The 22,984-nt window shown below is 54.3% G+C and overlaps 1 protein-coding gene across 3 annotated transcripts; it reads left to right on the top strand.

The window, feature by feature from the left end:
- Nucleotides 1-4,344: 4,344 nt before the first annotated feature.
- On the top strand, nucleotides 4,345-16,163 carry TFAP4 (transcription factor AP-4). 3 transcript variants are annotated; one of them, XM_022594744.3, is made up of 7 exons: nucleotides 4,345-4,531; nucleotides 11,835-12,000; nucleotides 12,111-12,209; nucleotides 12,612-12,782; nucleotides 13,386-13,526; nucleotides 14,168-14,323; nucleotides 15,125-16,163. In XM_022594744.3, exons 1-7 carry the CDS (start codon nucleotides 4,443-4,445, stop codon nucleotides 15,329-15,331), a joined length of 1,029 nt encoding a protein of 342 aa, XP_022450452.1. In that variant the 5' UTR covers nucleotides 4,345-4,442; the 3' UTR covers nucleotides 15,332-16,163. The 3 variants fall into 3 exon arrangements, with proteins under 3 accessions (XP_022450452.1, XP_022450453.1, XP_022450455.1); XM_022594745.3 differs by having other exon boundaries at nucleotides 15,137-16,163; XM_022594747.3 differs by lacking the exon at nucleotides 4,345-4,531 and adding an exon at nucleotides 10,194-11,229.
- The last annotated feature ends 6,821 nt before the right edge of the window (nucleotides 16,164-22,984 follow it).

The raw sequence follows: 22,984 nt of genomic DNA on the forward strand, positions 1-22,984 counted from the left end.
AGGCAGGTGGGGGTTAGACTCACAAGGGAGCATGCATGCAAGATGATTATGTTGGTGGGCTGTGAAATCTAAGCTGGCAAAGGAGCAAAGAGAAGATAAGGGGCTTGCAGCACACCCTGGATCAATGGGGTCAGGCAAACTACAGCCCACGGCTCAAATGCAGCCCACTGACCATTTTTTTTTATACTTAAAAGGAAATTTTATTTATTTATTTGGCTGCACTGGGTCTTAGTTGCGGCACGCGGGATCTTTTTAGTTGTGGCATGTGAGATCTTTTAGTTGCGGCATGGGAGCTCTTAGTTGTGGCATGTGGGATCTAATTCCCTGACCAGGGATCAAACCTGGGCCCCCTGCATTGGGAGCGCAGAGTCTTAGCCACTGGACCACCAGGAAAGTCCCCCACTGACCATTTTTTAAAAACTTTTTTTTTATTGTGGCCAAAAACATATAAAATTTGCCATTTTAAAGTGCACAATTCCGTTGCATTAATTACATTCACAGTGTTGTGCAACCATCACCACTATTTCCAAAAGTTTCCATCACCCGAAACAGAAACTCCATACCCATTAAGCAATAGATCTCCATCTCCCCTCCCCCCAGCCCTTGGTAACCTCTAATCTACTTTCTGTCTCAATGAATTTGCCTATTAGATATTTCATGTAAGTGGAATCATACAACACGTGACTTTTTGTATCTGGCTTTTTTCACTTAGCATTGTGTTTTCAAGGTTCAGCCATGCTATAGTATATATCACAACTTCATTCCTTTTTAAAAAAAATACTTATTATTATTTATTTATTTATTTGGTTGTGCTGGGTCTTAGTTGTGGCAGGCTCCTTAGTTGCGGCAGGGAAATCTTAGTTGCGGCATGCATGTGGGATCTAGTTCCCTGACCAGGGAAGAAACCCGGGACCCCTGCATTGGGAGCACGGAATCTTAACCACTGCACCACCAAGGAAGTCCCAGAACTTCATTCCTTTTTAAGGCTGAATAATATTCCCTTGTTTGAATAGACCACATTTTGTTTATCCATTTATCTATCGATGGACCCTGGGTTGTTTTCACCCTTGGCTATTGTGAATCATGCTGATGTGAATACTGGTATATGATCATCTGTTTGAGTCCTTGTTTTCATTCTTTTGGATGTGTACCTAGGAGTGGAATAGATGGAGCATATTGCAACCTCTGCCAGGTTTTGTATGGCTCATGAACTGAGAGTGGTATGGTAGACAGAAAAATGACCTCCCCAAGATGTTCATGTCCTAATCTCTGGAACCTGTGAATAAGTTACCTTACATGGCAAAAGGGGCTTTGAAGATATAATTAAGTTAAGGATCTTGAGATGGGGAAATTATTCTGGATTATCTGCTTGTGCCCAAGGTCATCATATAAGGGTGTGGGGGGGGTTAGAGTCAGAGAAGGAGATGTGATGACCGAAGAAGTTGGAGCGATGCACTCTGAAGATGAAGGAAGGGGCCAGGAGCCAAGAAATGTGGGCAGGCTCTAGAAGCTGGAAAAGGTGAGGAAAGGGATTCTCCCCTAGAGCCTTCAGAAGGAGTGCAGCCCTGCTGACACCTTGATTTCAGACAAATACAACCCATTTGGACTTCTGACCTCCAGAGAATACTTTTTTTTTTAATTGGCTGCAATGCACAGCTTTTGGGATCTTAGTTCCCTGACCAGGGATTGAACCCTGGCCCATGGCAGTGAAAGCACCGAGTCCTAACCACTGGACAACCAGGTAATTCCCTTGTGTTGTTTTAAGTCACTAAGTTTGTGGTAATTTGTTACAGTAGCAATAGAAAACTAACATAAATATTTTAAAAAAATTTTATTGAAGTACAGTTGATTTACAATGAGTTAATTTTTGCTGTACAGCAAAGTGATTCAGTTATATATATATATATTTCATATTCTTTTCCATTATGGTTTATCACAGGATATTGAATATAGTTCCCTGTGCTACACACAGTAGGACCTTGTCGTTTATCCATCCTATATATAATAGTTTGCATCTCCTAATCCCAAACTCTCAGTCCTTCCCTCCCCATCCCCGCTCCTTTGGCAACCACAAGTCTGTTCTCTATGTCTGTGTGTTTCTGTTTCTTAGATATGGTCACTTGTGTCATATTTTAGATTCCACATGCAAATAACTTTCACACGCCCTTTATAGAAAAAGTTTGCTGACACCTAACTTAGAGCAAGAAGGTGAGGGGTAAAGTCAGGTACCAAGGATAAAGGGGATTTTGCTGAACACCCTTTGAGGGCTCCAGAGGGCACAGTGGACTGAATTAGGAGTTGGGAAGGGATCAGACTAAGGGGTGTACAGAGCCTCCTGGGAATGGAAAACGGCCTGGAGTCTGGGGACTTCTGGTGCTACTGCCGTGAAGCGGGTTAATGGTGGGAGAGTGTTGGAGTGGGGCGGTGGGAGCAGTGATGATATTTCAGGCCTTGGGGCAGCAGCAGCTGAGCCAGGGGTGTGTGCGTTTGTGCATCTGAGACAGCAGAGGGCTGTAGATGAGAAGACGCCTTTGGCAGAAATGGGGAGGCCAGTCTGAGTGACAGTGTGCTCGCAGGAACTGGGCTCAGGCTGGGTCAAGGCATTTCTGTAGAAGACAGAGCAAAGGGTGGACACACTTCTCCCAGCTCTCGTTCATTCATTCACCCAGGCACTGTGGACGCTGCTCAGTGTACACAGTTATGTGGCCCTGTATCCTATGTTGTCCCCAGATGTCATCCCTCCTGTCCCCACAGTGAAGCCTCCCAGGGACTGTGATGTTACACGGTCCGGGATCTGTACTTACAGAAGCAGCCTGACAGCTTACTTTAAGGATTGGAAAAATATTCACGCAAAACTGCCAGGCATCTCTACAAGGTGCTCCGAATATCTAATAACAATAACATTTCCTAATAATAACAGTAATCCTTGTTATAAGTAGCAGTATTTCAATTAGGAGGCGCGATTTGGGCGGAACCTGGAAGGCGGATGGGATTGGGAAAGGCGGTGGGCAGGAGGGAGGACATTCCAAGGCAAGCGCGGTCTTCCTGAGCCAGGGGCCAACCTCCAGGAGCCAGGGGAGGGGACGCGGGAAGGGCGGACGGAACTCGCCGCCAAGGCGTCCCTCCCTCACCCGCTCCAGGCCTTCACCCCTAGTAGAGAGCGCAACCTGGCGGGGGAGCAAGTCTCGCACTGGCTTCGCCCTGAATGGGAAGATGCAGCCTTCGCCTGCCCGGGCCAAGCTAGGGCGTGCCGCCTGCTGTCCAGCCTCCCAGAGGAGGGGTAAAGCGAGGGGGCATAGGAGGCGACCCGGCAGCATCCACCAAACCTCCCAGCCGCGCTGGCAGCCCGCCTCCGGGGCCGCTGCTGTCCTGGCCCGCCTCCACCCTTCCCTCCCCGCCGGGGCCCCTGCTTCCTAAGGCAGCCCCGGGATCCGAGGCGCCCGGCGCGCCCCCCTTTGCCCTCCCCTCCCCGACTCCGGGATTCCCAGGCTCCGGAACCCAGGCTGGGCGGGCAGTGGCGGGCAGCTAGGCAGGGAGCGAGTGAGGGAGGGGGCTGGCCGGCCTCTGAAGTCGGCCCCAAGTTACATGTGGGAAGCGGTGGCTATGACGCAAGTTTGCAGGGGGCCCTGGGCTCGGAGGGAGCGCGCCGGAGCAGCTCCTCTCTGTGCAGTTGCAACCGAAGAAGAAAAAAGCCCGGAGCAGCACCTCAGGCCGCCTTCGCCTTCGCCGGGCCCAGCTGCGCACCCCCGCCCCCCGACGGCCGCCAAGCGCGCAGACCCTGCACGGAGCAGCCCCCGCCGGACCCCGGGCGCGCGGACTGGGTTTCCTCGCTGTGGCTGGCTTTTTTTTTTTTTTTTTTTTTTTTTTTTGCTACGCTTGCCAACCTGTCAGCTGATGGACCTCATCACCCATAGTGGCGCATGTAGCTCGGCCGCAGCTCGCTCCATTCACGCCGCGCCCTTCAAGCCCGCCCGCGGCCCCCGCACCCGGAGCTCGTGGGGAGGCGCGCAGACCCTGGCCACCACTCGCCCCCGGGGGCCAGCGCCCCTCTCGCCCGGGCCTCGCGCCGCCCTGGGGGGCGCTGCAAATAGTCCTTTGTTTACATGCAATTCCTTACTCCGCGGAAGGAGGCCGGGGGAGTGCTGAGTTTTCACCAGCTGTTTCCCGCCTTGAAACAGACATCTGATCAGCTGCAAACACACACACACACACACACACACACACACACACACACATATACACACGCCCGGGGAGGCAGGCCGGAGAGACCTCCCTCCCGCCCCTCCCGCCCGCCTCCCTCCCCTCGCCGCCGCCGCAGCCAGCATCTGGGACCGGCCGATTCTGCACCTCCGTCCGGCGCTGCCCTTTGATTCGGATTTCCATCTTGTATTCTCCGGCGGACCGCGGGACCTGGCTCGTGCAGAGGAGGGGGGCCGATCGCTATGGAGTATTTCATGGTGCCCACTCAGAAGGTGCCCTCTTTGCAACATTTCAGGAAAACAGAGAAAGAAGTGATAGGAGGGCTCTGTAGGTGTGTACTCCTCCTCCCCCTCACCCCCTTCCCACGATTGCAGTCCCCGGCTAGTCCGCCCCGGCGGGCGCGCGTGTGCGCACGCATGGCCCGCGCCGCGGACCCTCTCGCCTTTCTTAGCCGCGGGGGTGGCTGCAGCCCTGCGCGCCAGGCTCGGGCCGCTCGGGGACCCTCCTCCCTCTGAACGTGGGGGCCCCCAGCGGCCCCGGTCACTTTTGTCCGCTGCAGGCGGGCGAGTCGCGACGTTTGTAAATTGCAAACAGACCCACGTGGTTCTGCAGCAGTCCCGGCCATGCTTGGTGCTGGTGGCTTTCCCCCCCCTCGCTTCCTCCTCCCCCCTCCTGCGGCGGCTTCCTTCCTCTCCCTCCTTCATCGCTCTCTCTGGGCGCCCCCTGCAAGGGGGTCTGAGGGGCCCGGGGCGCGCGTGGGGCCGCGGCGCGGACGGCTACAATGCAGCTAAGCCGCGGCTCCAAGCGCGGGGGGGCGGGCGGGGAGCCGGGTGGTGTGAGTGTTTGCAGGGAGCGGCTGCAGCGGGGTCGGGGGGGCGTGCTGGAGTCGGGGTGCGGGAGTGGGCGGGACCCGAGGGGCCGGCGCGGCCCGCCGGGAGCGCCGTGGACCCGGGCACGTTGGCGGCCACTCGCTAGCTTGCCGCCCGCGCCCGGGCGCTGTTTACTAGCGAGGCCTGGACGTGACTCTGCAGCCCTCTTGGAGTAGGCGGACCTCAGCGCGCCGCCTCGCGGGAGCAGTAGTTCTCCGCGCCGCGTCGGTGCGGCATTGTGGGAGTTGTAGGCGCGCCTGGGCCACGCTTTACCCGCACAAAGCTCTGACCCCGCGGGCGGGGTGGGCGAGGCAGGCCGGGTGCGGGGCTTTTGGGGGAAGGGGCATTAGAGGTCGCCCCTAGCCTCACCAGGCCGCTGCCCGCCGCACGTGGGTCTCCGCTGCAAACTTTCTGGTCTCGTGCCCCTCCCCCCAGCCATAAACCGAAAGCGTCCGGTTGCCCAGCAGGCTGGGTGGGTGGGTGGATGGGTGGTCCGAGATCCGTAACCTTCCCCAGGAGGCACTTTCTTAGTTTGGCCCGGGTTGCTCCAGATATACCCTTTACCGAAGAGTTATGGGTTAGCGGAATCGCCCTGGACAGTTGTTAAAATGCACACGCCCGCAATTCCGATCGCTAGGAGAAGGGCCTGGGCATCTGCATATTGAACACAACCTGCGGGACGGCGATACTGCGTGGGTTGTTCTCTGCGGGTCCAAGTTTGGGACCTGTGGCCCTTTTCCTGCCGTGCTACTTTAGGAGCGAAATGGCTCCCCAGGGCTGGGGCCACGTGCTCTGCGGTCCTGGGCAGGCAAGGCGGGGATTGAGGGAGGAGGAGCCCCAGGCGGTGTGGCCCAGGCTGGTCGACACCAGGGGTTGCAGAAACCAGGTTGGGGGAAGGTTGCTGCACACGTATACACCCCCAACACCCCCCGCCCCTCGCACACACCAGGGCTCCCACCTTAACTACTCTTAAGTTCAAGGTGGTGGGCAGTCAGCAGCACCACCCTGAGTGTTGGCCCTTCCCTAAAGACCACCTAGAGGGCTTAGCTGTAATAAGTGGAAAGAAAAAAAAAATTCTGGAGCACATAATGCATTGTAGGGATTCGTTTTGCGAGATTTTTCTCACTGAATTGTCACAATCTTCCTCTGAGTAAAGTGGCTTTATGATTTCTGTGTGGGTGGAGGATAGGTTTGGGAAGGAACAGGTAGGGCAAGTGGTGGGGCTGGGACTTGAACTCTGATCCCAGAGCCCTGCTCTTACCCTGAGCTGCTGATTGCTCAGAGGGTGCCTGGGCAGTGAGGAGGTGGGTTGAGCTGCCCCAGATGCTGGAGTGGACATTCTGGGCCTGATCCCAGGCAGGCTTGGTACCATAGGACCCTCTGGTTGCCAGGCCTGGGCCTTGGCCGCGTCCTCTCTCGGCCCCCTAGGACTCCAGCTTGACCTGTTCCTCTTCCAAGCCCCCCTTCAGAGGAGTCCAGCAGTCCCTTAGGGACCAAGTGCCCCAGAGTTGGGCACGGGGACTACTCAGCTTGTCCAGCTGTGAGACAGTTGTCAGCCCATGCACTGGGTGTGGATTTGGGGCCTCTGGGTTTTTTCATTTTCAGGAGGAGCTGCCTGGTGAGGTAGGATTGAGTGTGGGTTGGGTGGGGCCTTCGGGCCGGATATACTCGCTTCTCAGGCTGGTGGACTTTGCTTCATCCCTCAGTGACTAGCAGGGCTCCCTGCTTCTCTCCTCAGTCTCCCCGAGGGGACAGTACCGTACAGCTGGGGGCCGTACCCGACAGCGGCACGCACATAAGCTGTGTGGTTTTGGACATGTTGCCTAACTGCTCTCAGCCTCTGTAAAATGGAGCACCTGTGAAGTTTGGCCATGTGTGTGGAAAGTGCCTGGTAGCTATTAAGTGGCACTCAGATTCTTAGAAGCAGGAGCATGGTGGTGTTAAAGCGTTTACCTACTGCCTGCCATAGGGGGGAAAGAGACCGTCTCCCCTCAGAAGGAGTTAGAGAACAATTAGGGACTTTGGAGTGTGTTGGGTCCCTGATCTGGTATTTACGAGGCACCTACTTCGTGCTGGGATTGAGGACACCACAATGAACGAGAACTTGCTCCCGTTCTAAGAGCTGGAAGTCTCATGGTGCTACAGGACAAGTCAGTTTCCTTAGAGCCATGGGTTCTCCTGGGATCCTGGGTACAAACTCTGAAAAAACAAGGCATCGTGTTATCCTCAGTCTGTCTCCCTTATTTTTTTTCCTCCATCTCTTTTAAACTTCACCACGACCCTATGAAGTGAGGCAGTATTCCCCTGTTTTATAGATGGGGGAACTGAGGCTTTCAGAGACTAAGTGGCTAAGCTTGGGGTTCCACAGCTAGTAAGTGGCAGGGCTGGAGTTTCCACTTGAACCCAGTGCAGGGCTCCTTCTGAGGGGCGGGAGAAGCTGTGGGGAGGGGGTGTTTCTGATGGGAACAACCTGGACGTGGTTTGTTCTGGGACTGAGGGCAGGGTGTATGGATAGAAGCAGTGGGGATGGGCGAGGGCCCCGGGCTGCTTCAGTACCTGCTGCAGAGAGAAGGATGGGGGCCTTGGGCATCCTTAATGAGAGGGTCGTCTTCCTCCTGTCCTCCTTTTGGGGTATGGGAGAAACCCTGCGTGGGCTTTCCCATCTCTGACTGTGTAGACTTTGAGTGGTGGGTGTGTGAGTGACTTCGGGGCAGTGTGAAATGAGAGTTCTCAGTGGCTAATTTGAGGCTGGAGCTGGGCAGGGGTGTGTGGGGATTAGGGGATACCAGTTTGCCCTTGGGCTAGGCAGGAGGAACAGGTACAGATCCGGATCTAGAATTGAAGAGCCAGCTTCCTGCCCTTGAGCCTCTGGTTGGGATGTGGGCATTATTCCGGGGGATGTCTTGGGGGCACCCAGGTAGAGGGGGTGGCAGCTCTGGTCTTGGCACTGGAGGCTGGTACGCAAACAGTTCCTTGGCCATTGGCTGCCCAGCCCCAGGAGACTGGCTGGCTGAGGCTCTCAGGGAGGGAGACAAGTAAGAGAGAGCATCTGTGGACCAGGCCTCACTGCTCACCTGGGTGGGCCTGAAGTTGATGTGAAGGAGGTGGAGGACCTTACAATTACTGTAAATCATGTTTACTTCTGCAAAACTCAGAAAGAAATGTAAGAAACTTTCAGGTGTTTGCAGAAAAATCCACTTTATCTAGTAGAGTAGCAGCGAGAAATGGTAATTAGCCATCCTGTATAGGAACCCCTGGATGGCCACGATTCCACTCATCAGAACCCCTGGTTAGTCTGCATTCTATTAAAGAAACTTCCAGGGCTATTTAGGTGAGTTGGCCTTGGTGGCAGCCTAAGTCCCTATGAGGAACTGTGGCTTTGGGGTGAAGTCTGTTTTCTGGGACTTAAGTCTGTACTAGGTTAACCAGCAGCTGGTTCCTGAACCAGGAGGCTGGGCTGATGGACTTGGTGGTAAAGGGGACAGGATAGAACATTCGGAAGAGCTAGGATGAGGAGGCCCTTTCTCCCTGCCTGGACGCCAGGCCCCTTCCTTCTGGGAACTTCTGGGCTGGGGCCTTCAGGCCTGGGGCCCTGTGGTCTCCTTTGGTGTCTCCCAAGCTCGTGGGCATCCTGGAGAGAAGGGAGGGGCTGAACGTTGGCTTCCCTGGGCTGAGGTTTCATGGGCAGATGAGCTGGCTGGTGGGGCTGCGGCAGTGGTGGGGGGCAGTGGGTGTTGAGTTCTGGCTTCAGCCTGGGGAGTTGGTGGGACTTGGGGGCTGGGAAGTGCAGGAGGTGCGTTGCAGCTGTACCCTGCTATGCCCGCTCTCATGGTGTGATCTTGGGCAATTCACTTCACTTCTGGGCCTCGTCCTGTCCCACCATTTGTCAGGAGGGCCAGGGCGCTGCCTCTTGAGGCCACACACAGGGCTCTGGTAAGCAGGGTTATGTGTGAGCCCTCAGTAGAGGGTGCCACCCCTGGGTGGCAGAGGAGAGCATTCATTTTGGCTCCTGCAGGTGCCTGTGGTGCCCTGGTGTGGCTGCCTGACCTTGGACATGTCACTTCCCCTCCCCAAACCCTAGATTCCTCATTGCAATGCAGCTACCCAACTGGGTGTCCATGGTAGTCAGACAGGGAAAAATATAAAAAGTTCTGTGAGTGATAGTAAGAGCTAACCTGATGGCAGTGCACACCCATGCTCAATCCTTTCTACAGGGGTGACTGTCTCCTGTCTCTCGGGGTGTCCGGCTCTGAGGGATGGTGCAGAGCCCACTCTGCCCTGTGGGTAAGAGCAGGGCTCTGGGATCAGGGTTCAAGTCCCAGCCCCAGCGCTTACTGTAGCTGTTCCTTTCCCAAGCGTCAGTGTCCTCATGCCATAAGGCCGCTTAACTCAAAGGAAGATTGAGATGGTTCAGTGAGAAAATTCCAGCAAAGTGAGTCCTTAGCACATTACATTAAGAACTCAAGACTTCTTTATATTTTATTTTATTTTATTCTTTTGGCCATGTCCCTTGGCTTGTAGGATATTAGTTCCCCAACCAGGGATTGAACCCCAGCCCACCAAATGAAAGTGCCAAGTCCTAACCATGAGACCACCAGGTTAAAACAGTAACTCTATTGCTAGGGTCTCCAGGTGGGCCTTCTGGAAGGGCCAGCACTCAGGGTGACCCAGGGCTGGAGGTGGGTCTCCTTTTTGACCCCTTACCACTCTGGTCAGCTCTGGCCTGTGGGCATCACCAGGGAGTACCCAGGGGTGGGATAAGTGGGGGCATGGGGCGGTCTCTCCCTGTATCTCTCCAGGGCAGGGATGGGGAAGCTCCCAGACAGATCTCAGTCACTCAGTGGCTTGGCTTCCTAAGGATATTTCTCCCTGTGTCTTTACAGTTTTTTTTTTTTTTGGCTGTGCTGTGTGGCATGTGGGATCCTAGTTCCCCGACCAGGGATCAAACCCGTGCCCCGTGCAGCGGAAGTGCAGAGTCTCAACCACTGGACCACGAGGGAAGTCCCCCCTCCCCATGTCTTTAATCCACCTGCCGCAGAGGGTCTGGAGGGCACTGCCAGATCCAGGAGCCTGGACTCAGTTCTGATCCACCCCCAACCCCCCCACCCCCACCCCACCCCGCCTGCAAAGGGGTAGGCAAGCCACTGTGCATCAGGTCTCTGACCTGCATCCTCCCCTTTTCACCATCACCCCCACTGTAGGGGCAGGGAAACTGACAGAAGGGAGGTGCCCCTGGCCCAGAAGTGGGGGAGCCAGATGCCCAGCTGTATGACCCTAAAATTGTGTCCGTCCCACTCTGAGCCCTAAGTCTCATTTGTAAATAGGGGTCATCGGCCACCTTTCCAGTGCTGTGAGGGAACTGTATCTTGGGGAGGGTCCCAGGGAGATGCTGGGGGTGCTGGTGGAGGACAGGGCTTCAGACACCCAGCAGCAGCAGATGTGGAGCCTGCTCCCAGCCCACCCCCAGCTGACCACCCTCTCTGTGGGGGGAGGAGGCAGAGACCCAGGAGGGGGCAAGAGCGAGTTTAGGGTCCCTCAGGGAGCTGAGGGGGGACAGGTGGGGCAGGCCGGGGGGCCAGCAAGGTCTTGGTTGTATCTAGCTGTTACAGATGTGCTCCTCTCCTAGGTTTCCAAGCAAACTCCTTTTTGCCTAGGGATGGGCATGGGGGCCTGGGCACCTACCTCTTTGAGCCCAGGCTCCCCCACCAATGGAACAAGGCTGCCCAGAATCCTTTCCCCATTCTCCTAGACCCAGAGGTGTGAGCTCTCTTGGCCCAGGCCTGGACCAGGTCACCCCAGGAGGGCCCCTCAGGAAGAAGCCAGGGCTGTGGCTTTGGGTGGGGCTGGTGGCCTCTTCTGGGAGCCCAGCATCTGGAAGCCATCAGTTCAGGGGCGGGGGAGTTGCAGGAGAGGGCCTGGAAGGGGAGCATGCCTCCTCCAGGCCACACACAGGCCCACCTCTCGGGAGCAGTGGCGTTAGGCCCACAGGCCCTGCTGCCGTCTCTGCCTCCTGCCAATGCCTCTCGGCAGGCAGCCTCGCCCCCTACCGCTTGCTGCCTTCTCTCTCACCCCACTGGCTGCCGCTCCTGCAAGATGCAATCACATAATATGCAATAACATTGCCTACTGCGTGCTGGGAGCCTCGATTCTCTGGCACAGGGTGGGCTTGCCTTTTGGGATGGTTGGGCTTCAGGGAGAACTGTCCCCAGGGGAGGTTGGCTGGGTCCTCTTCCTGGAGTGAGTGGTACCTGTCTTGTCTTTGAAGGCTTAGCTCAGGGTCTGGGTCCAGGCTGGGGGCTTATGTAGTAGCTTGTGGCTGTGGGGGTGGGAAGGGAGGAGGGACATCTCCCTCAGTCCTCAAGCCTGCGACCTTGAAGGAGGGGGTCTAGGTGCATAGCAAGGAGCTCAGAGGTGTCCCAAGAGCAGGTGTCTCTGATTATCACCTGAGGCCACCTGCATCAGAATCACAGGGATTCTTAGCCATGTGGGTTTCTGGGCCCCACTCAGACCTGCTGGCCAGACACCGGGCTCGGGACCTGGGGTCTGCATGCTTATTTTGACACCCAGGCATCCCAGAGCACGCTACTCCATCAGCCCCCAATCTGCTGGGGGTGTAAGAAGCATCAGACAGAGCTGGTATCTTCTGTAGTGGGAGGGATGCCTGTTACACTTAGGCCCCTCTGGAGAGGAATTGTAAAGACAGGGGCCACTGGGGGCAGGGCATGGAGGGCGCCCAGCCTGAGCCTGTCCCTGTCCTCCCCGCAGCCTTGCCAACATTCCATTGACCCCTGAGACTCAGCGGGACCAGGAGCGGCGGATTCGGCGGGAGATTGCTAACAGCAACGAGCGGAGGCGCATGCAGAGCATCAACGCGGGGTTCCAGTCCCTCAAGACCCTCATCCCCCACACAGATGGAGAGAAGCTCAGCAAGGTGGGCAAGTGCCAGGAGGACTTCCTGGAGGAGGTGGTGGGCTGGAGCAGGGAGATTCGGAAAACACTGTCAGCCAGGGTCCCTGATTTGTCTGTCCCTCCTGCCCTCAGGCAGCCATTCTCCAGCAAACGGCCGAATACATCTTCTCCCTGGAGCAGGAGAAGACCAGGCTTCTGCAGCAGAACACACAGCTCAAGCGCTTTATCCAGGTAGCGCCCTGCCCTCCTCCTGGCTCCCTCTCACTGACATGGGCGTGTCCGGGCCCAACCACTGGCTTGGGACTGTGATGTGGCTGTGGGTCCCTTCTTCCCCACCGACCTGCCTACTTCTGGCACTTGCGTTCCTGCCCAGGCCCTGATTTAGCCAGGGTCAAGTGCAGTGGAGTGGGCTCTGGAAGGAACTGGGTGACTTTGGGAAGCAAGTGCATTCTGCCTCCTTTCCCAGCCTTGGCTGTCTGGTGGATTTGCACACTGGGGCTCCCCAGTGCCGGTGCACCTGGGTTTGACAGCTTTGGGGGGCTGTGATGGAGCTTCCCACCCCCACTCCCGGTGGTGGTGGTGGTGGGTGTGTGCAGTGTCACAGCACACTCACCGACCCCTTGGGGTCCTCAGGAGCTGAGCGGCTCATCCCCCAAGCGGCGGCGGGCAGAGGACAAGGACGAGGGCATCGGCTCGCCCGACATCTGGGAGGACGAGAAGGCGGAGGACCTGCGGCGGGAGATGATCGAGCTGCGGCAGCAGCTGGACAAGGAGCGCTCGGTGCGCATGATGCTGGAGGAGCAGGTGAGGCAGGTGGGCGGGCAGGTGGGGGATGCTGTCCAGCTCTCTTCCTTTTCTCCTGTTATTTACGGGAGCTCCTGCTTTGTGCCAGGCCTAGGAGAAGGGTGTCCAGTGGGGAGCAAACCAGACAGGTCCCAGTCCTTGGGGGTCACCGTCTGCCTGGGGAGAGATGAGTCAATGGCTCTCACATCGTAATTATGCAGCTGTGATAAAGGCCACACCGGATGGGTGGGCATCAGGAGGGGGACCTGGGCTGGTTCCAGATGGGCCGCCCCATAGCTTCTCTGTGGAAGTGACCTGAGCTGAGGGTGGGAGGGCGAGTCTCACCGCTGACCAGGCAGAGAGGGGAGAAGGGTGCTCCAGGCAGAGAGAACAGCATGGGCAAAGGCCTGGGGCTGGAGGCAGGCAGGGAGGGAGCATGGCATGAGGGGTGCTGCACGGGAGGGGAGCAGAGTCAGGGCGGGCCTGGCTGGCTACGGTCAGGACTTTGGTTTCCACCCCGAGGGTGGCAGGGAGGCTGACCTCAGCAGTCTGTGGGCCCCGAGCTGGGGGAGGCGCCAGGGTGTGGCCTGGGTCCTACCCCTGAGCCTGCCGTTCCACCCCCAGGTGCGCTCGCTGGAGGCCCACATGTACCCGGAAAAGCTCAAGGTGATCGCACAGCAGGTGCAGCTGCAACAGCAGCAGGAGCAGGTGCGGCTGCTGCACCAGGAGAAGCTGGAGCGGGAACAACAGCACCTGCGGACCCAGGTGAGCAGGAGGTGCCTGGAGGGGCAGTTTGGGCCTGGGCCTGGGCCAGGGCTCTCAGACTCAATGTTGGTGCCTCTGGGTGTCTAGCAGGGTGGGCCCCGGGCCTAAATCATGGTAATGCAGATGTTCCTGGCTTCCAGGTGTCTTGCATACATTATTCCATTGAATCCTTGTTGTAGCCCTTTGAGGCCTGAGCTGTTATTACTCCTGTTTACTGATAAGGAACTGGAGGCACAGAAAAGTTCAGTAACACACCAGTATCCTCAGCAGTTTGGGGCAAGGATTTGGACCCCGGCCACCTAAATTCAGCCTGAACTCCCGACCACCACTGTGTTTGTTAGATGTGAAGTGCTGGCTTGGCTCTGGAGAGGGAAGGGCCATGCAGTCTTAGACAGCCTAAAGCCCCACTCCAGGCCACCTTTTCTTCATTCTTAAAATAAGAGGGGTGGGAGGGGTCACAAACTGGACAGCCTCCAGCGAGTGAAGGAGGCCGATGGGCTGGGGTGATCGGTGGAGGCTCTCCAGGAAGTGGGCAGAGGGAGATGGTTTTGGAGGGCCGTCCCACACCCTCTGTGGCGGACAGAAGGGAAGGGGCAGCTCCCAGAACCTTCGTAGAAAGACTGAGGGCCTCTGTCTTGCAGCTTCTGCCCACTCCAGCCCCTACCCACCACCCCACGGTGATCGTGCCGGCGCCAGCGCCCCCTCCCTCCCACCACATCAATGTCGTCACCATGGGCCCCTCCTCGGTCATCAACTCTGTTTCAACATCCCGGCAAAATCTGGACACCATTGTGCAGGTACCTGGCTTGGGGAGGGGGCAACGCATGGGGGGTCGTCCTCTGGGAATGGGCCCTTTGTGGGGAGATAAGAAAGTGGGCGACTGGCGGGGATTGAGACAGAGCTTGAGCTTTGTGGGGAGGAAGTCTGGAAGCCAGATGGGTCTCCATCTCTGCATCTGGGGTGAGGGGCAGAGAGGGGGGACTGGATGGCCCGGAAGACCCCATTCCTTCTCTCCACGTGGCATTTGCTGAGGGGGGTCCTTTGTTCCCGGAGCCCCTGCTTTCAGAGTTCCTGCATCCAGCTCTTGGGTTGGTCCAGGACCTGGGATGGGGGTGGAGGGGGCAGTGACCGGTTGGGTGGCAGTGAAGCCTGGCTTCACTGTCAGCTCTGAAGGTCGAACCTGAAGTCACTATTGTGCCCAGCCTGGGGCAGAGACCTCTTGGGAGGCCCAACAACATTGCAAAGAAACAATTAACCCAAAACGCCCAAACAGAATAAAGGCCATCAACCCCTGGAACTTGAGTTGCACGTAAACCCGAAAAATTGAATAATACAATTTATAACAGAGACCTTCCATAAGCCAACAGGCAGGCTTTGAAATATATAAGTGAGCGTAAGAAGCTTGTGACTTCACGCAGCTGGGCACTGTCTCCCCTCCAAGTCTTTTTCAGCTCAGCAGAGGGCTTCTGAAGTTTGTTTCTCCTGATTCTGGCAGGCTGCCCCTGCTTTGCCAGGCTTGCTTCTGGACCTTTCTGGGGGGTGTGTGGGTGGTGGGGGAGATGGTGGCTGTCCACATGGCCCCGCCATCCTCATGGCAGCTTCTCCGCCAGGCGATTCAGCACATCGAGGGCACCCAGGAAAGGCAGGAGCAGGAGGAGGAGCAGCGTCGAGCCGTCATCGTGAAGCCGGTCCGCAACTGCCCCGAGGCCCACGCCTCCGACACCGCCTCCGATTCGGAGGCCTCGGACAGCGACGCCATGGACCAGAGCCGGGAGGAGCCAGTGGGGAACGGGGGTCTTCCCTGACCACCCCCCAGCCCTCCTCTCCCTTCTGGGGGCTGGAGGGGGCGGGGCAGCAACTGGGAGACATGAGGGTGAACGAGTGAGGAATTTTTACAAAATTACGGCATCATTTGGGTCTCTTTTATGACCTCTTTTTCAATACTGTAAATCGACCTTTGAGTGAAGCCACCCAACCCGAGGTCCGGGGCTGGGGCGGCAGGAGCGCGTGGCAGCACCGGGACACCTGGGGCTGGGCCTCGGCCCCGGAGGCTGGGGAAGTGGACATGGAGGTGCCTGGCCTCTCTCGCCAAAAAGCATTTTTTCATTGAAACATGTTTTTAAGAACAGGGAAAATCAAACAAAACCCCAAGGTATTTCTGCCGTCCCCAGAGCCAGCCCTATGACCGTCAGTTTTTAATTCCCCCATCCCTCCTCTTTTTGGTGTTCTTTCTCCTTTAAGCACTTACACGGGTTGGGGGTCTGGCTGGGTCGGGGCTCTCGGGGTCCGGGGGTCTCCGTTGCTTCTCGGTTGGGGTTTGCTGCTGCCCTTCTTCCCTCCCCTCCCTGTCTCAGCACTAGGAATCGCCACTCTCCACCACTGTCCGGCTCCCACCTCTCCCTCCAGGTTTCCCATCTTCCACCCCAAAAAAGTCTTTGTCTTTCTCTTTTTGTTTTGTTTGTTGTTGGTTCTTTTTTGGTTTTAGTTTTGTTTTTGTTTTGTTTTTTTTTTTACAATTTTGAGGTCTTTGTGTTCAAGGAGAAGCTATTATATTTTGTTAAGAAAGTGGGGGGAAAAAACCAAGAGGCCACTGTGCCTTTATAAAGAAACAAAATAAAGTTTGTACTTTGTTTTTTAGATTCTGTGTCTCCTGGATGTGTGCTGTCATGAGGAGCTGGCGAAGGCTTCCTGGGGTAGCGTAGGGGGTGTTCTCTGGGCCCACTGGAGGGGATTGGATGTGGGTGAGTGTGATGACTCCCCCAACTTATGTGTGGTGTTATGATGAGAAATTGGCATCCTTAGATTCCCTGGGTTTACTCTGGGGATTCTGCAAAGATGGGAGATGATGTTGGGGCTGAGGTGAGTGGCTCCCAACTCCTCCTTGGTGGGAGGCAAGGAGAGAATGAACAACCAAGCCATAGGTTCCTGTCTCCTAGAGAAAGGACACAAGATGCTCAGTGGTCCTGATTGATCCCTAGGCTTTGCAACTTCCTCACCTTGTGTAACCCTTGGAACTTCAGTATCCTCATCTACAGAAGAGAAGTGAGCACTCTCTTATGGTGTGGTGTTTAAGAGCTCAGGTCCTGGGGCTGGTCTGCTGGTGATCAGATCCACCTTGGGCAAACCACTTGATCTTTGAGACTCAGTTTTCTCATCTGAAAGTTGAGAATCATAATGGCACAAGGACATTACATCTTAATTGGTAAGGAGTTGGTCCTTTAAATTCCTTAATCCTCCATGACCAGAGGTTGCTTTATAATGTGTCCCTCTTGACCTGCTTTTCCTCAGGTACATGACAGGTACGTGGGGACTGAGGCCAGAGAGGAAGAATAGCTGATTCACATCTCACCCCACAATGAATGCCTCCAGACAGGAATTTGTTGAATAGAAAGGCAGGCAGGAGCCTGCATTTTTTTTTTTTAAGTGAAATTCACATAACTAAAATTAAGCATTTAGAAGGGAACAATTCAGTGGCATTTACTACATTACTATGCTGTGCAACCATCACCTCTATCTCATTCCAAAACATTTCTCACTCCAAAATGAACCCCTTATCCATTAATCAGTCTCTCCCCATTCCTCCCTTCTCTGAGCCCTTGATAACCACCAATCTACTTTTTGTTTTTTTAGTGTTTAAAGAAATTAAAGTGTAATTTAACTTTGGTAAAAATTCACTTTTTAGTTTTTGCTTGTGGGAGTTTTGACAAATGTGTAACCATCACCATAATTAAGATATAGTTTCTTCATCCTTGCGTTCCCCTATGTCCCTTTGTGGTCCACCCAGACCCTGGCAACCACCGACCAATCTATTCCTATGGTTCCTATAGTTTTGCCTTTTTCAAAATGTCATATACTATAAATATATTAATTTACAGTATATGACATTACATATTTAGCTTGAGTCTGGCTTCTTTCACTTAGCATTATTACTGTAGTTTTCTCTTTGGGGATATATTTAGATATATTTACATAAATTAAATGCGTGTTTGAGGGAACCGTCTTCGCTAGGATATGGGCGGGGACACCCCTTCCCAAGGCCAGCAGAGCGACCCCTTTTGGCCAGGTGCAAGGCGCGTCCGACGGGTTCCAGGCAGCTCCTGAGAGGGTCAATAGAGGGCGCTATGGAACCAGGACGTCTGGCCTAGCAAGGCGGAGGCTCCGCCTCCTTCCGGTGTCTGTGGAACTACGCAGTTCCTATAGGCCAGAGGCGCGGCTCAGGGGCGGGGCCAGGGGAATACCCCAAGCCCAGACCTGTCGTGGCGCGCCCAGCGGCCGTAGGCTGTCTCACCAGCAGGCGGCGGGAATCAGGGGCGCGGCCTCCGTCCCGCCTCTTCCGGGACTCGCTCCGCCCCGCCCCTCGGTGCGCATGCTCCTTGGTGCCTCAGGCCATCTCGCGCGCTCCGGACTGCAAGCTCCTCTGGCCCAGGCTCGGCCCCGCCCCGCGCGCTCTCACGCACGCTCCGCACGCAAACGCCGCGAACCCGCGGTTCCTGCGTGTCCTCCGCGTGGAGGCGCTCGCCGGCTTTCCCGCTCGCGTCCCTCGGAGTACGCGGCCGCGGGTGGTGGCGCCTGCGCTGCCCGGCGGAAGTCCGGCACGCTGCACACGTGACTTACGACGGTCTAGAGGCAGCGGTCAGAAAGGAGCAAGAGACGTTAATTTTAATAGCACGTTTCCTTTTAACCCACAGTGTCTGAAACGTTGCCATTTCCGCACAGGTGATGAATGCAAGAAACTACCCACGAAGTATCTCATTCCTTTCTTCCTGCCGAGTCTGGGAGCCCTGTGTGTATCTTGCACTGGCTACACCTCCGTGGGTACGGCCGCAGATCCGGGCGTCGGGGGCAAGTGGGAGCCAGGCCAGGGGGTCGGAAAGGGCACGGTATCCTGCGGGCAGTGCGGACACTGGCCTGGGAGGAGGAAGAAGTGGAGACGATGTGGGAACCAGATCGTAGAGGACTTCCAAGCCACGCTAAGAAGCTTGGACTTTATTTTTTGTGATGGGAAGGGGTCTAGGAGAGACACGATCAACGCAAAGTTCAACAAAACCTGTCTTAAAAACCTTTTTATTGAAGTACCGTATAAAGTACACTCAGAAGAGGGCTCATAACTGAAGTGTTTAGCTCCGTGAATTTTCACAAACTGAATAAACACCCGTGTAGCCGGCACCGCACCAAGCCCTCAAGTGGTTAATTTTTGGAAGTATAGAAATGTACAGGGAGGCCCCCTGCACCCTTCACCCCGCCTCTCCCAGTGCTAGCGTCTTGTTTGCCTAATGTATGGTATGGAAACCAGGTGATCGCTGTCAGTGCCCACCACAGGGCTTATTCAGATTTTACAGTTTTACATGCTCTCACTTACGTATGTGTGTGTACAGTTGCTCTGTACCATTTTGCAGCAGCAATGTTTGAGAATTGGAGTTGCTGTGCAACCTCATCAGCACTTGATATTGTCAGATCATTATATTTTTCAGTTTTTTTTTTTTTCAGCAAATTTGGTAGGTGTAGAGTGGAATCTCACCACAGTTTTATTTATTTATTTATTTTTGCCCACACAGCCTGGCATGCGGGATCTTAGTTTCCCGACAAGTGATGAAACCTGCACCCTCCACAGTGAAAGCACAGAGTCCTAACCAGTGGATCATCAGGGAGTTCCCCACAGTTTTAATTTCTGTCACTATAGATTAGTTTTGTCAATTTAATTAATTTATTTATTTTAAAATTTTGGTTGTGCCACACAGCTTGCAGGATCTCAGTTCCCTGACCAAGGATTGAACTCCAGGACACAGCAGTGAAAGTGCTGAATCCTAATAACCACTAGACCACCAGGGAACTCCCTAGTTTTGTTTATTTTAGATCTTCATACAAATCATACAGTATATATACTCTTTTTGTCTGGCTTCTCTTAATATAATTTTTTGAGATTCATGTATGGTTTTGTGTATAATAGCAGTTTGTTCATTTTTATTGCTAAGAATATTGCATTGTATGAACAGACCACAAAGTTGTTTAGCCAGTCACCTAACAGTGGACATTTAGGTTGCTTCCAACTTAACGGCTATTATGAATATATTTTAGTAGATGCTGTCCACCAAATAGATTGTGCTAGGCTATTGTGCTAGGTATTTGCTGTCCCCCAAATAGATTGTGCTAGGCAGTGTGGCTGTGGAGGGACATTCTAAGCATGTGACTCTCTTTGGTGATGGTTTCTTCGGGAGGGAGCTAGGCATTCTCGGTTCCTGGTGGCCTCCCCCACCCTATTTTAAGGTCTTTGTTAGGGATTAAATCTCATGGGAAATGTATGTCTGCTCTGATCTCAAGGATCATTACATTACACCGTGTCCTCTTTGTGAAGATCCTCAGAAGAAATTCCTGTTGAATCTCAGCAGCAGAAATAATTTCACTTCTCCCGAACAGTTGGCTTGTTCTTATTTTAAGGACACTGTGAATTGGCAAGTGATCAAGTTACACACATGGGAAGACTTACGTATGTAGTGCCGTTTGCTTTTGTATCAGCCTTACAAATGGCTCCATTTTGTGTGCCTGCCTTTGTGTGGTTTTCATCTCCTGTTGCGTCCAATTCTTGCTTTCTTGGTGTACTTTATGGATATTTGGGAGTCATCTTTATGCTTTCCTGGCACAGGGTGGGTTATGATAAATAAATGCTGCTTGTTGCCCTGATTTCGGGGCATCCCTGTCAGCAGGGCATTCGTACCAGCTCTGTGAGATGTTTGAAGGGTTGTCTAGTGGAAAGGGGTGGGGGGGGAGGGGGCTTCCTGTGACCTTGGCCGCCTTAGCTGTTGGTTAGCTGGCCTCAGACAAGTACATAAAGCACATGCAAATCCTCCAGCCGCCTTTGTAGTCTCTGGCTCTCCCCTATCCCACCCGAGCCCATCCCATGGGTCCTTCTTTATCCGGCTGCCTCTCTGTGCTTTCCTGGATGCTACCATCCTTGTGGCATTTGTCTTTCTCCCTCTCTCTGGAGTTCTGTGTGCCTCCCTTGCCCTGCAAGTCCTGCGCTAGGGGTGAGGTTAGTGCCATCCCCTGCCTTGGTCCCCTCTCTCCTCTTGCCCTGCTGAGTTGCAGCTTCTGGTGTTGATTGACGTGAGCGTGTGCTGGCTGAGAGGAGGGGTAGGACTGGGGGCTGGGGGGCAGGTTGGGCCCTGAATCCGGCAGCTGTAGGAAGGAATGAGCTCCCCAAACCAGCTCTTCCCCCACCACACCCCTGGTGTTGAAAAGGAGCTAGGAGTGACAGCTGCAGAGTTTCCTGAATTAGGGGGCCTAGGTCACAGGTTCCTGCTGGTACGGCCTGTCTCTGTGGCTGCCTCAGGATCAAGTTCAAGAGGAAATGGCAAAGTGATTGGAGAAGGCTGCGGTGCTGTACACATTCCAGAGATTCGTTGTCTGCCTCACGTTGCCTCCCCTCCTGTGGGAGATAGAGAGGATGCTCTGAAAATTTGGAAAGAGAATTGACGAAAATCTGTTCCCTTGTAGGGAGGAGGAATTGTCTGGGGTGGACGGGCGCAGAGGGTTAGTGGGGGGCTGCATGTTTGAGATCAGGGGAGAGGCGGTCTCCATTCCCTAGGGGACTCTCGTGGTGCGTGTCCCTGGCTTCCTGCGGGAAGGTGCGGTGGCAGGTGAGGAGGAGATCTGGAGCATTGTGGCTGGTTGTGCGCCTCACCTCGTATTCAAAACAGCAGAATTAATGCTCTCTGGTAGTGAGTTCCCTGTCACTGGAGGTATTCAAACAGAGGTCTCTGTCAGAGCTATTATGGGGGGGGATTCCTGCACTGGGTATGAATTTGGGTCCTTCTAAGGTAGATAGCCTCTAATTCCTGAGGTAAATGGAAAGGTTCTCTCAGTGAGGGCTACTTCAGAAGAAATGAAATCTGCTGACACCTTGATTTTGGACTTAAACAGCCTCCAGAACTATGAGAAAATAAATTTCTGTTTAAGTCCCCAGTCTGTGGTATTTTGTTATGGCAACCCTAGCAAACTAATATACTGTCCTTTTGTGACTTTTGTTTCACTTAGCATAGCATTTTCAAGGTTTATCTATGTTGTAGCATATATTAGTTTTTTTTTTTAATGGCTGAATAATATCCCATTGTATGGATGGACCACATTCTGTTTATCCATTCATCTACTGATGGACGCCTCGGCTTTTTTTCACCTTTTGGCTGTTGTGAATCATTGCTGGCTGTACAAGGATCTGTTTGAGCTCAGACAGGGCATGTTTAAATCAAATGCAGTCAACCCTTTAAGCAGTGCTGAGCTCACCCTCCCCGTCTGCCTGGCTTGGGTTCCTGTGGTTTCTCTGACCCTCTCTCTGTCCTGCACCCCCCGCCCCCTGTCACAGCCCTCCACTCTCTTCCCTGCCCTGCTAATTCCTCTCCCCACCCCCCCATGGATGACATTCACTTAATTGATGGGAGAAGCCCCGGGTTTGTGAGTCAGGCAGCTCCGGGTTCAGGTCCAGCAGCTCCGTTCTGAGTTGGTGACATTGAACAAGTCCCTTCAGCCCTGAGCCTCGGGCTCCACTGTGAGGTGGTAACGTCCGCCTCTTGTCCCTTGAAGCCCCTGGTGGGGCGGGCGCCTCCTTGGCTTGGACGTCCTTTTCTTTCCCGTGACCGAGCGCTGCCTCCTCCCTCACGGGGAGCGCCCCCCCAGCCCCCCAGCGTGCACATGGGTTAGAAGACTCAGTGTTGGTGTGTCGGTCAGGGTCTCCCGAGAAACAGCCAAGGGGATATGTGTTTACGGAGGGAGGTTGTGGGGACCGGAAAGTCGGAAATGCACGGGGGAGGCGGCAGCTGGAGAGTCAGGCGAGTCCACGAGTCCAAGTTGCTGTCTAGTCTGAACGCAGAACTCCTTCCTCCTCGGGGGACCTCAGTCTTTTCTCTTAAGGCCTTCAACTGATTGGGTGAGGCCCACCCACATTAGGGAAGATGGTCTGCTTGAGTCAGAGGCTGTGGATTTAAATGTTAGGCACATCTGGAAAACACCCACACAGCAACATTCAGACTGATGTTTGACCACACAGGTGGGCCACATGGCCTTGTCAGGTTGACACATAAAGTTAACCATTGCAATCGATAACTCATCAGTTCTCTTCAAACTGATCTATAGATTCATCCTAATCCAATTAAACTCCAAGAAGGCTTTTAAAAAAACAACTGACAGGCTGATTCCAAAATTCATGTGGAAGTGCATGAAAGGGACGAGAATAGTCAAAACAACTTTAAAAAAGAAGATCAAAGTTGGAGACTTCACACTACCTGTTTTCAAGATTTATTAGGAAGCTATGGTGATCAAGATTGTGAGGTATTAGTGAGGGGATAGACACATAGATCAATGGAACAGAATGTAGTCCAGAAATAGATTCACACATATATGGTCAATTGATTTTCAAAAAAAGGTGCAAAGGCAATTCAGTGGCCATTTTAACAAATGGCCAGTTGTGC

Source organism: Delphinapterus leucas, chromosome 15 (assembly GCF_059928025.1).
Source record: "Delphinapterus leucas isolate spDelLeu-1000000601 "Yukka" chromosome 15, BTC_Dleu_Yukka2, whole genome shotgun sequence".
Classification (NCBI taxonomy): domain Eukaryota; kingdom Metazoa; phylum Chordata; class Mammalia; order Artiodactyla; family Monodontidae; genus Delphinapterus; species Delphinapterus leucas.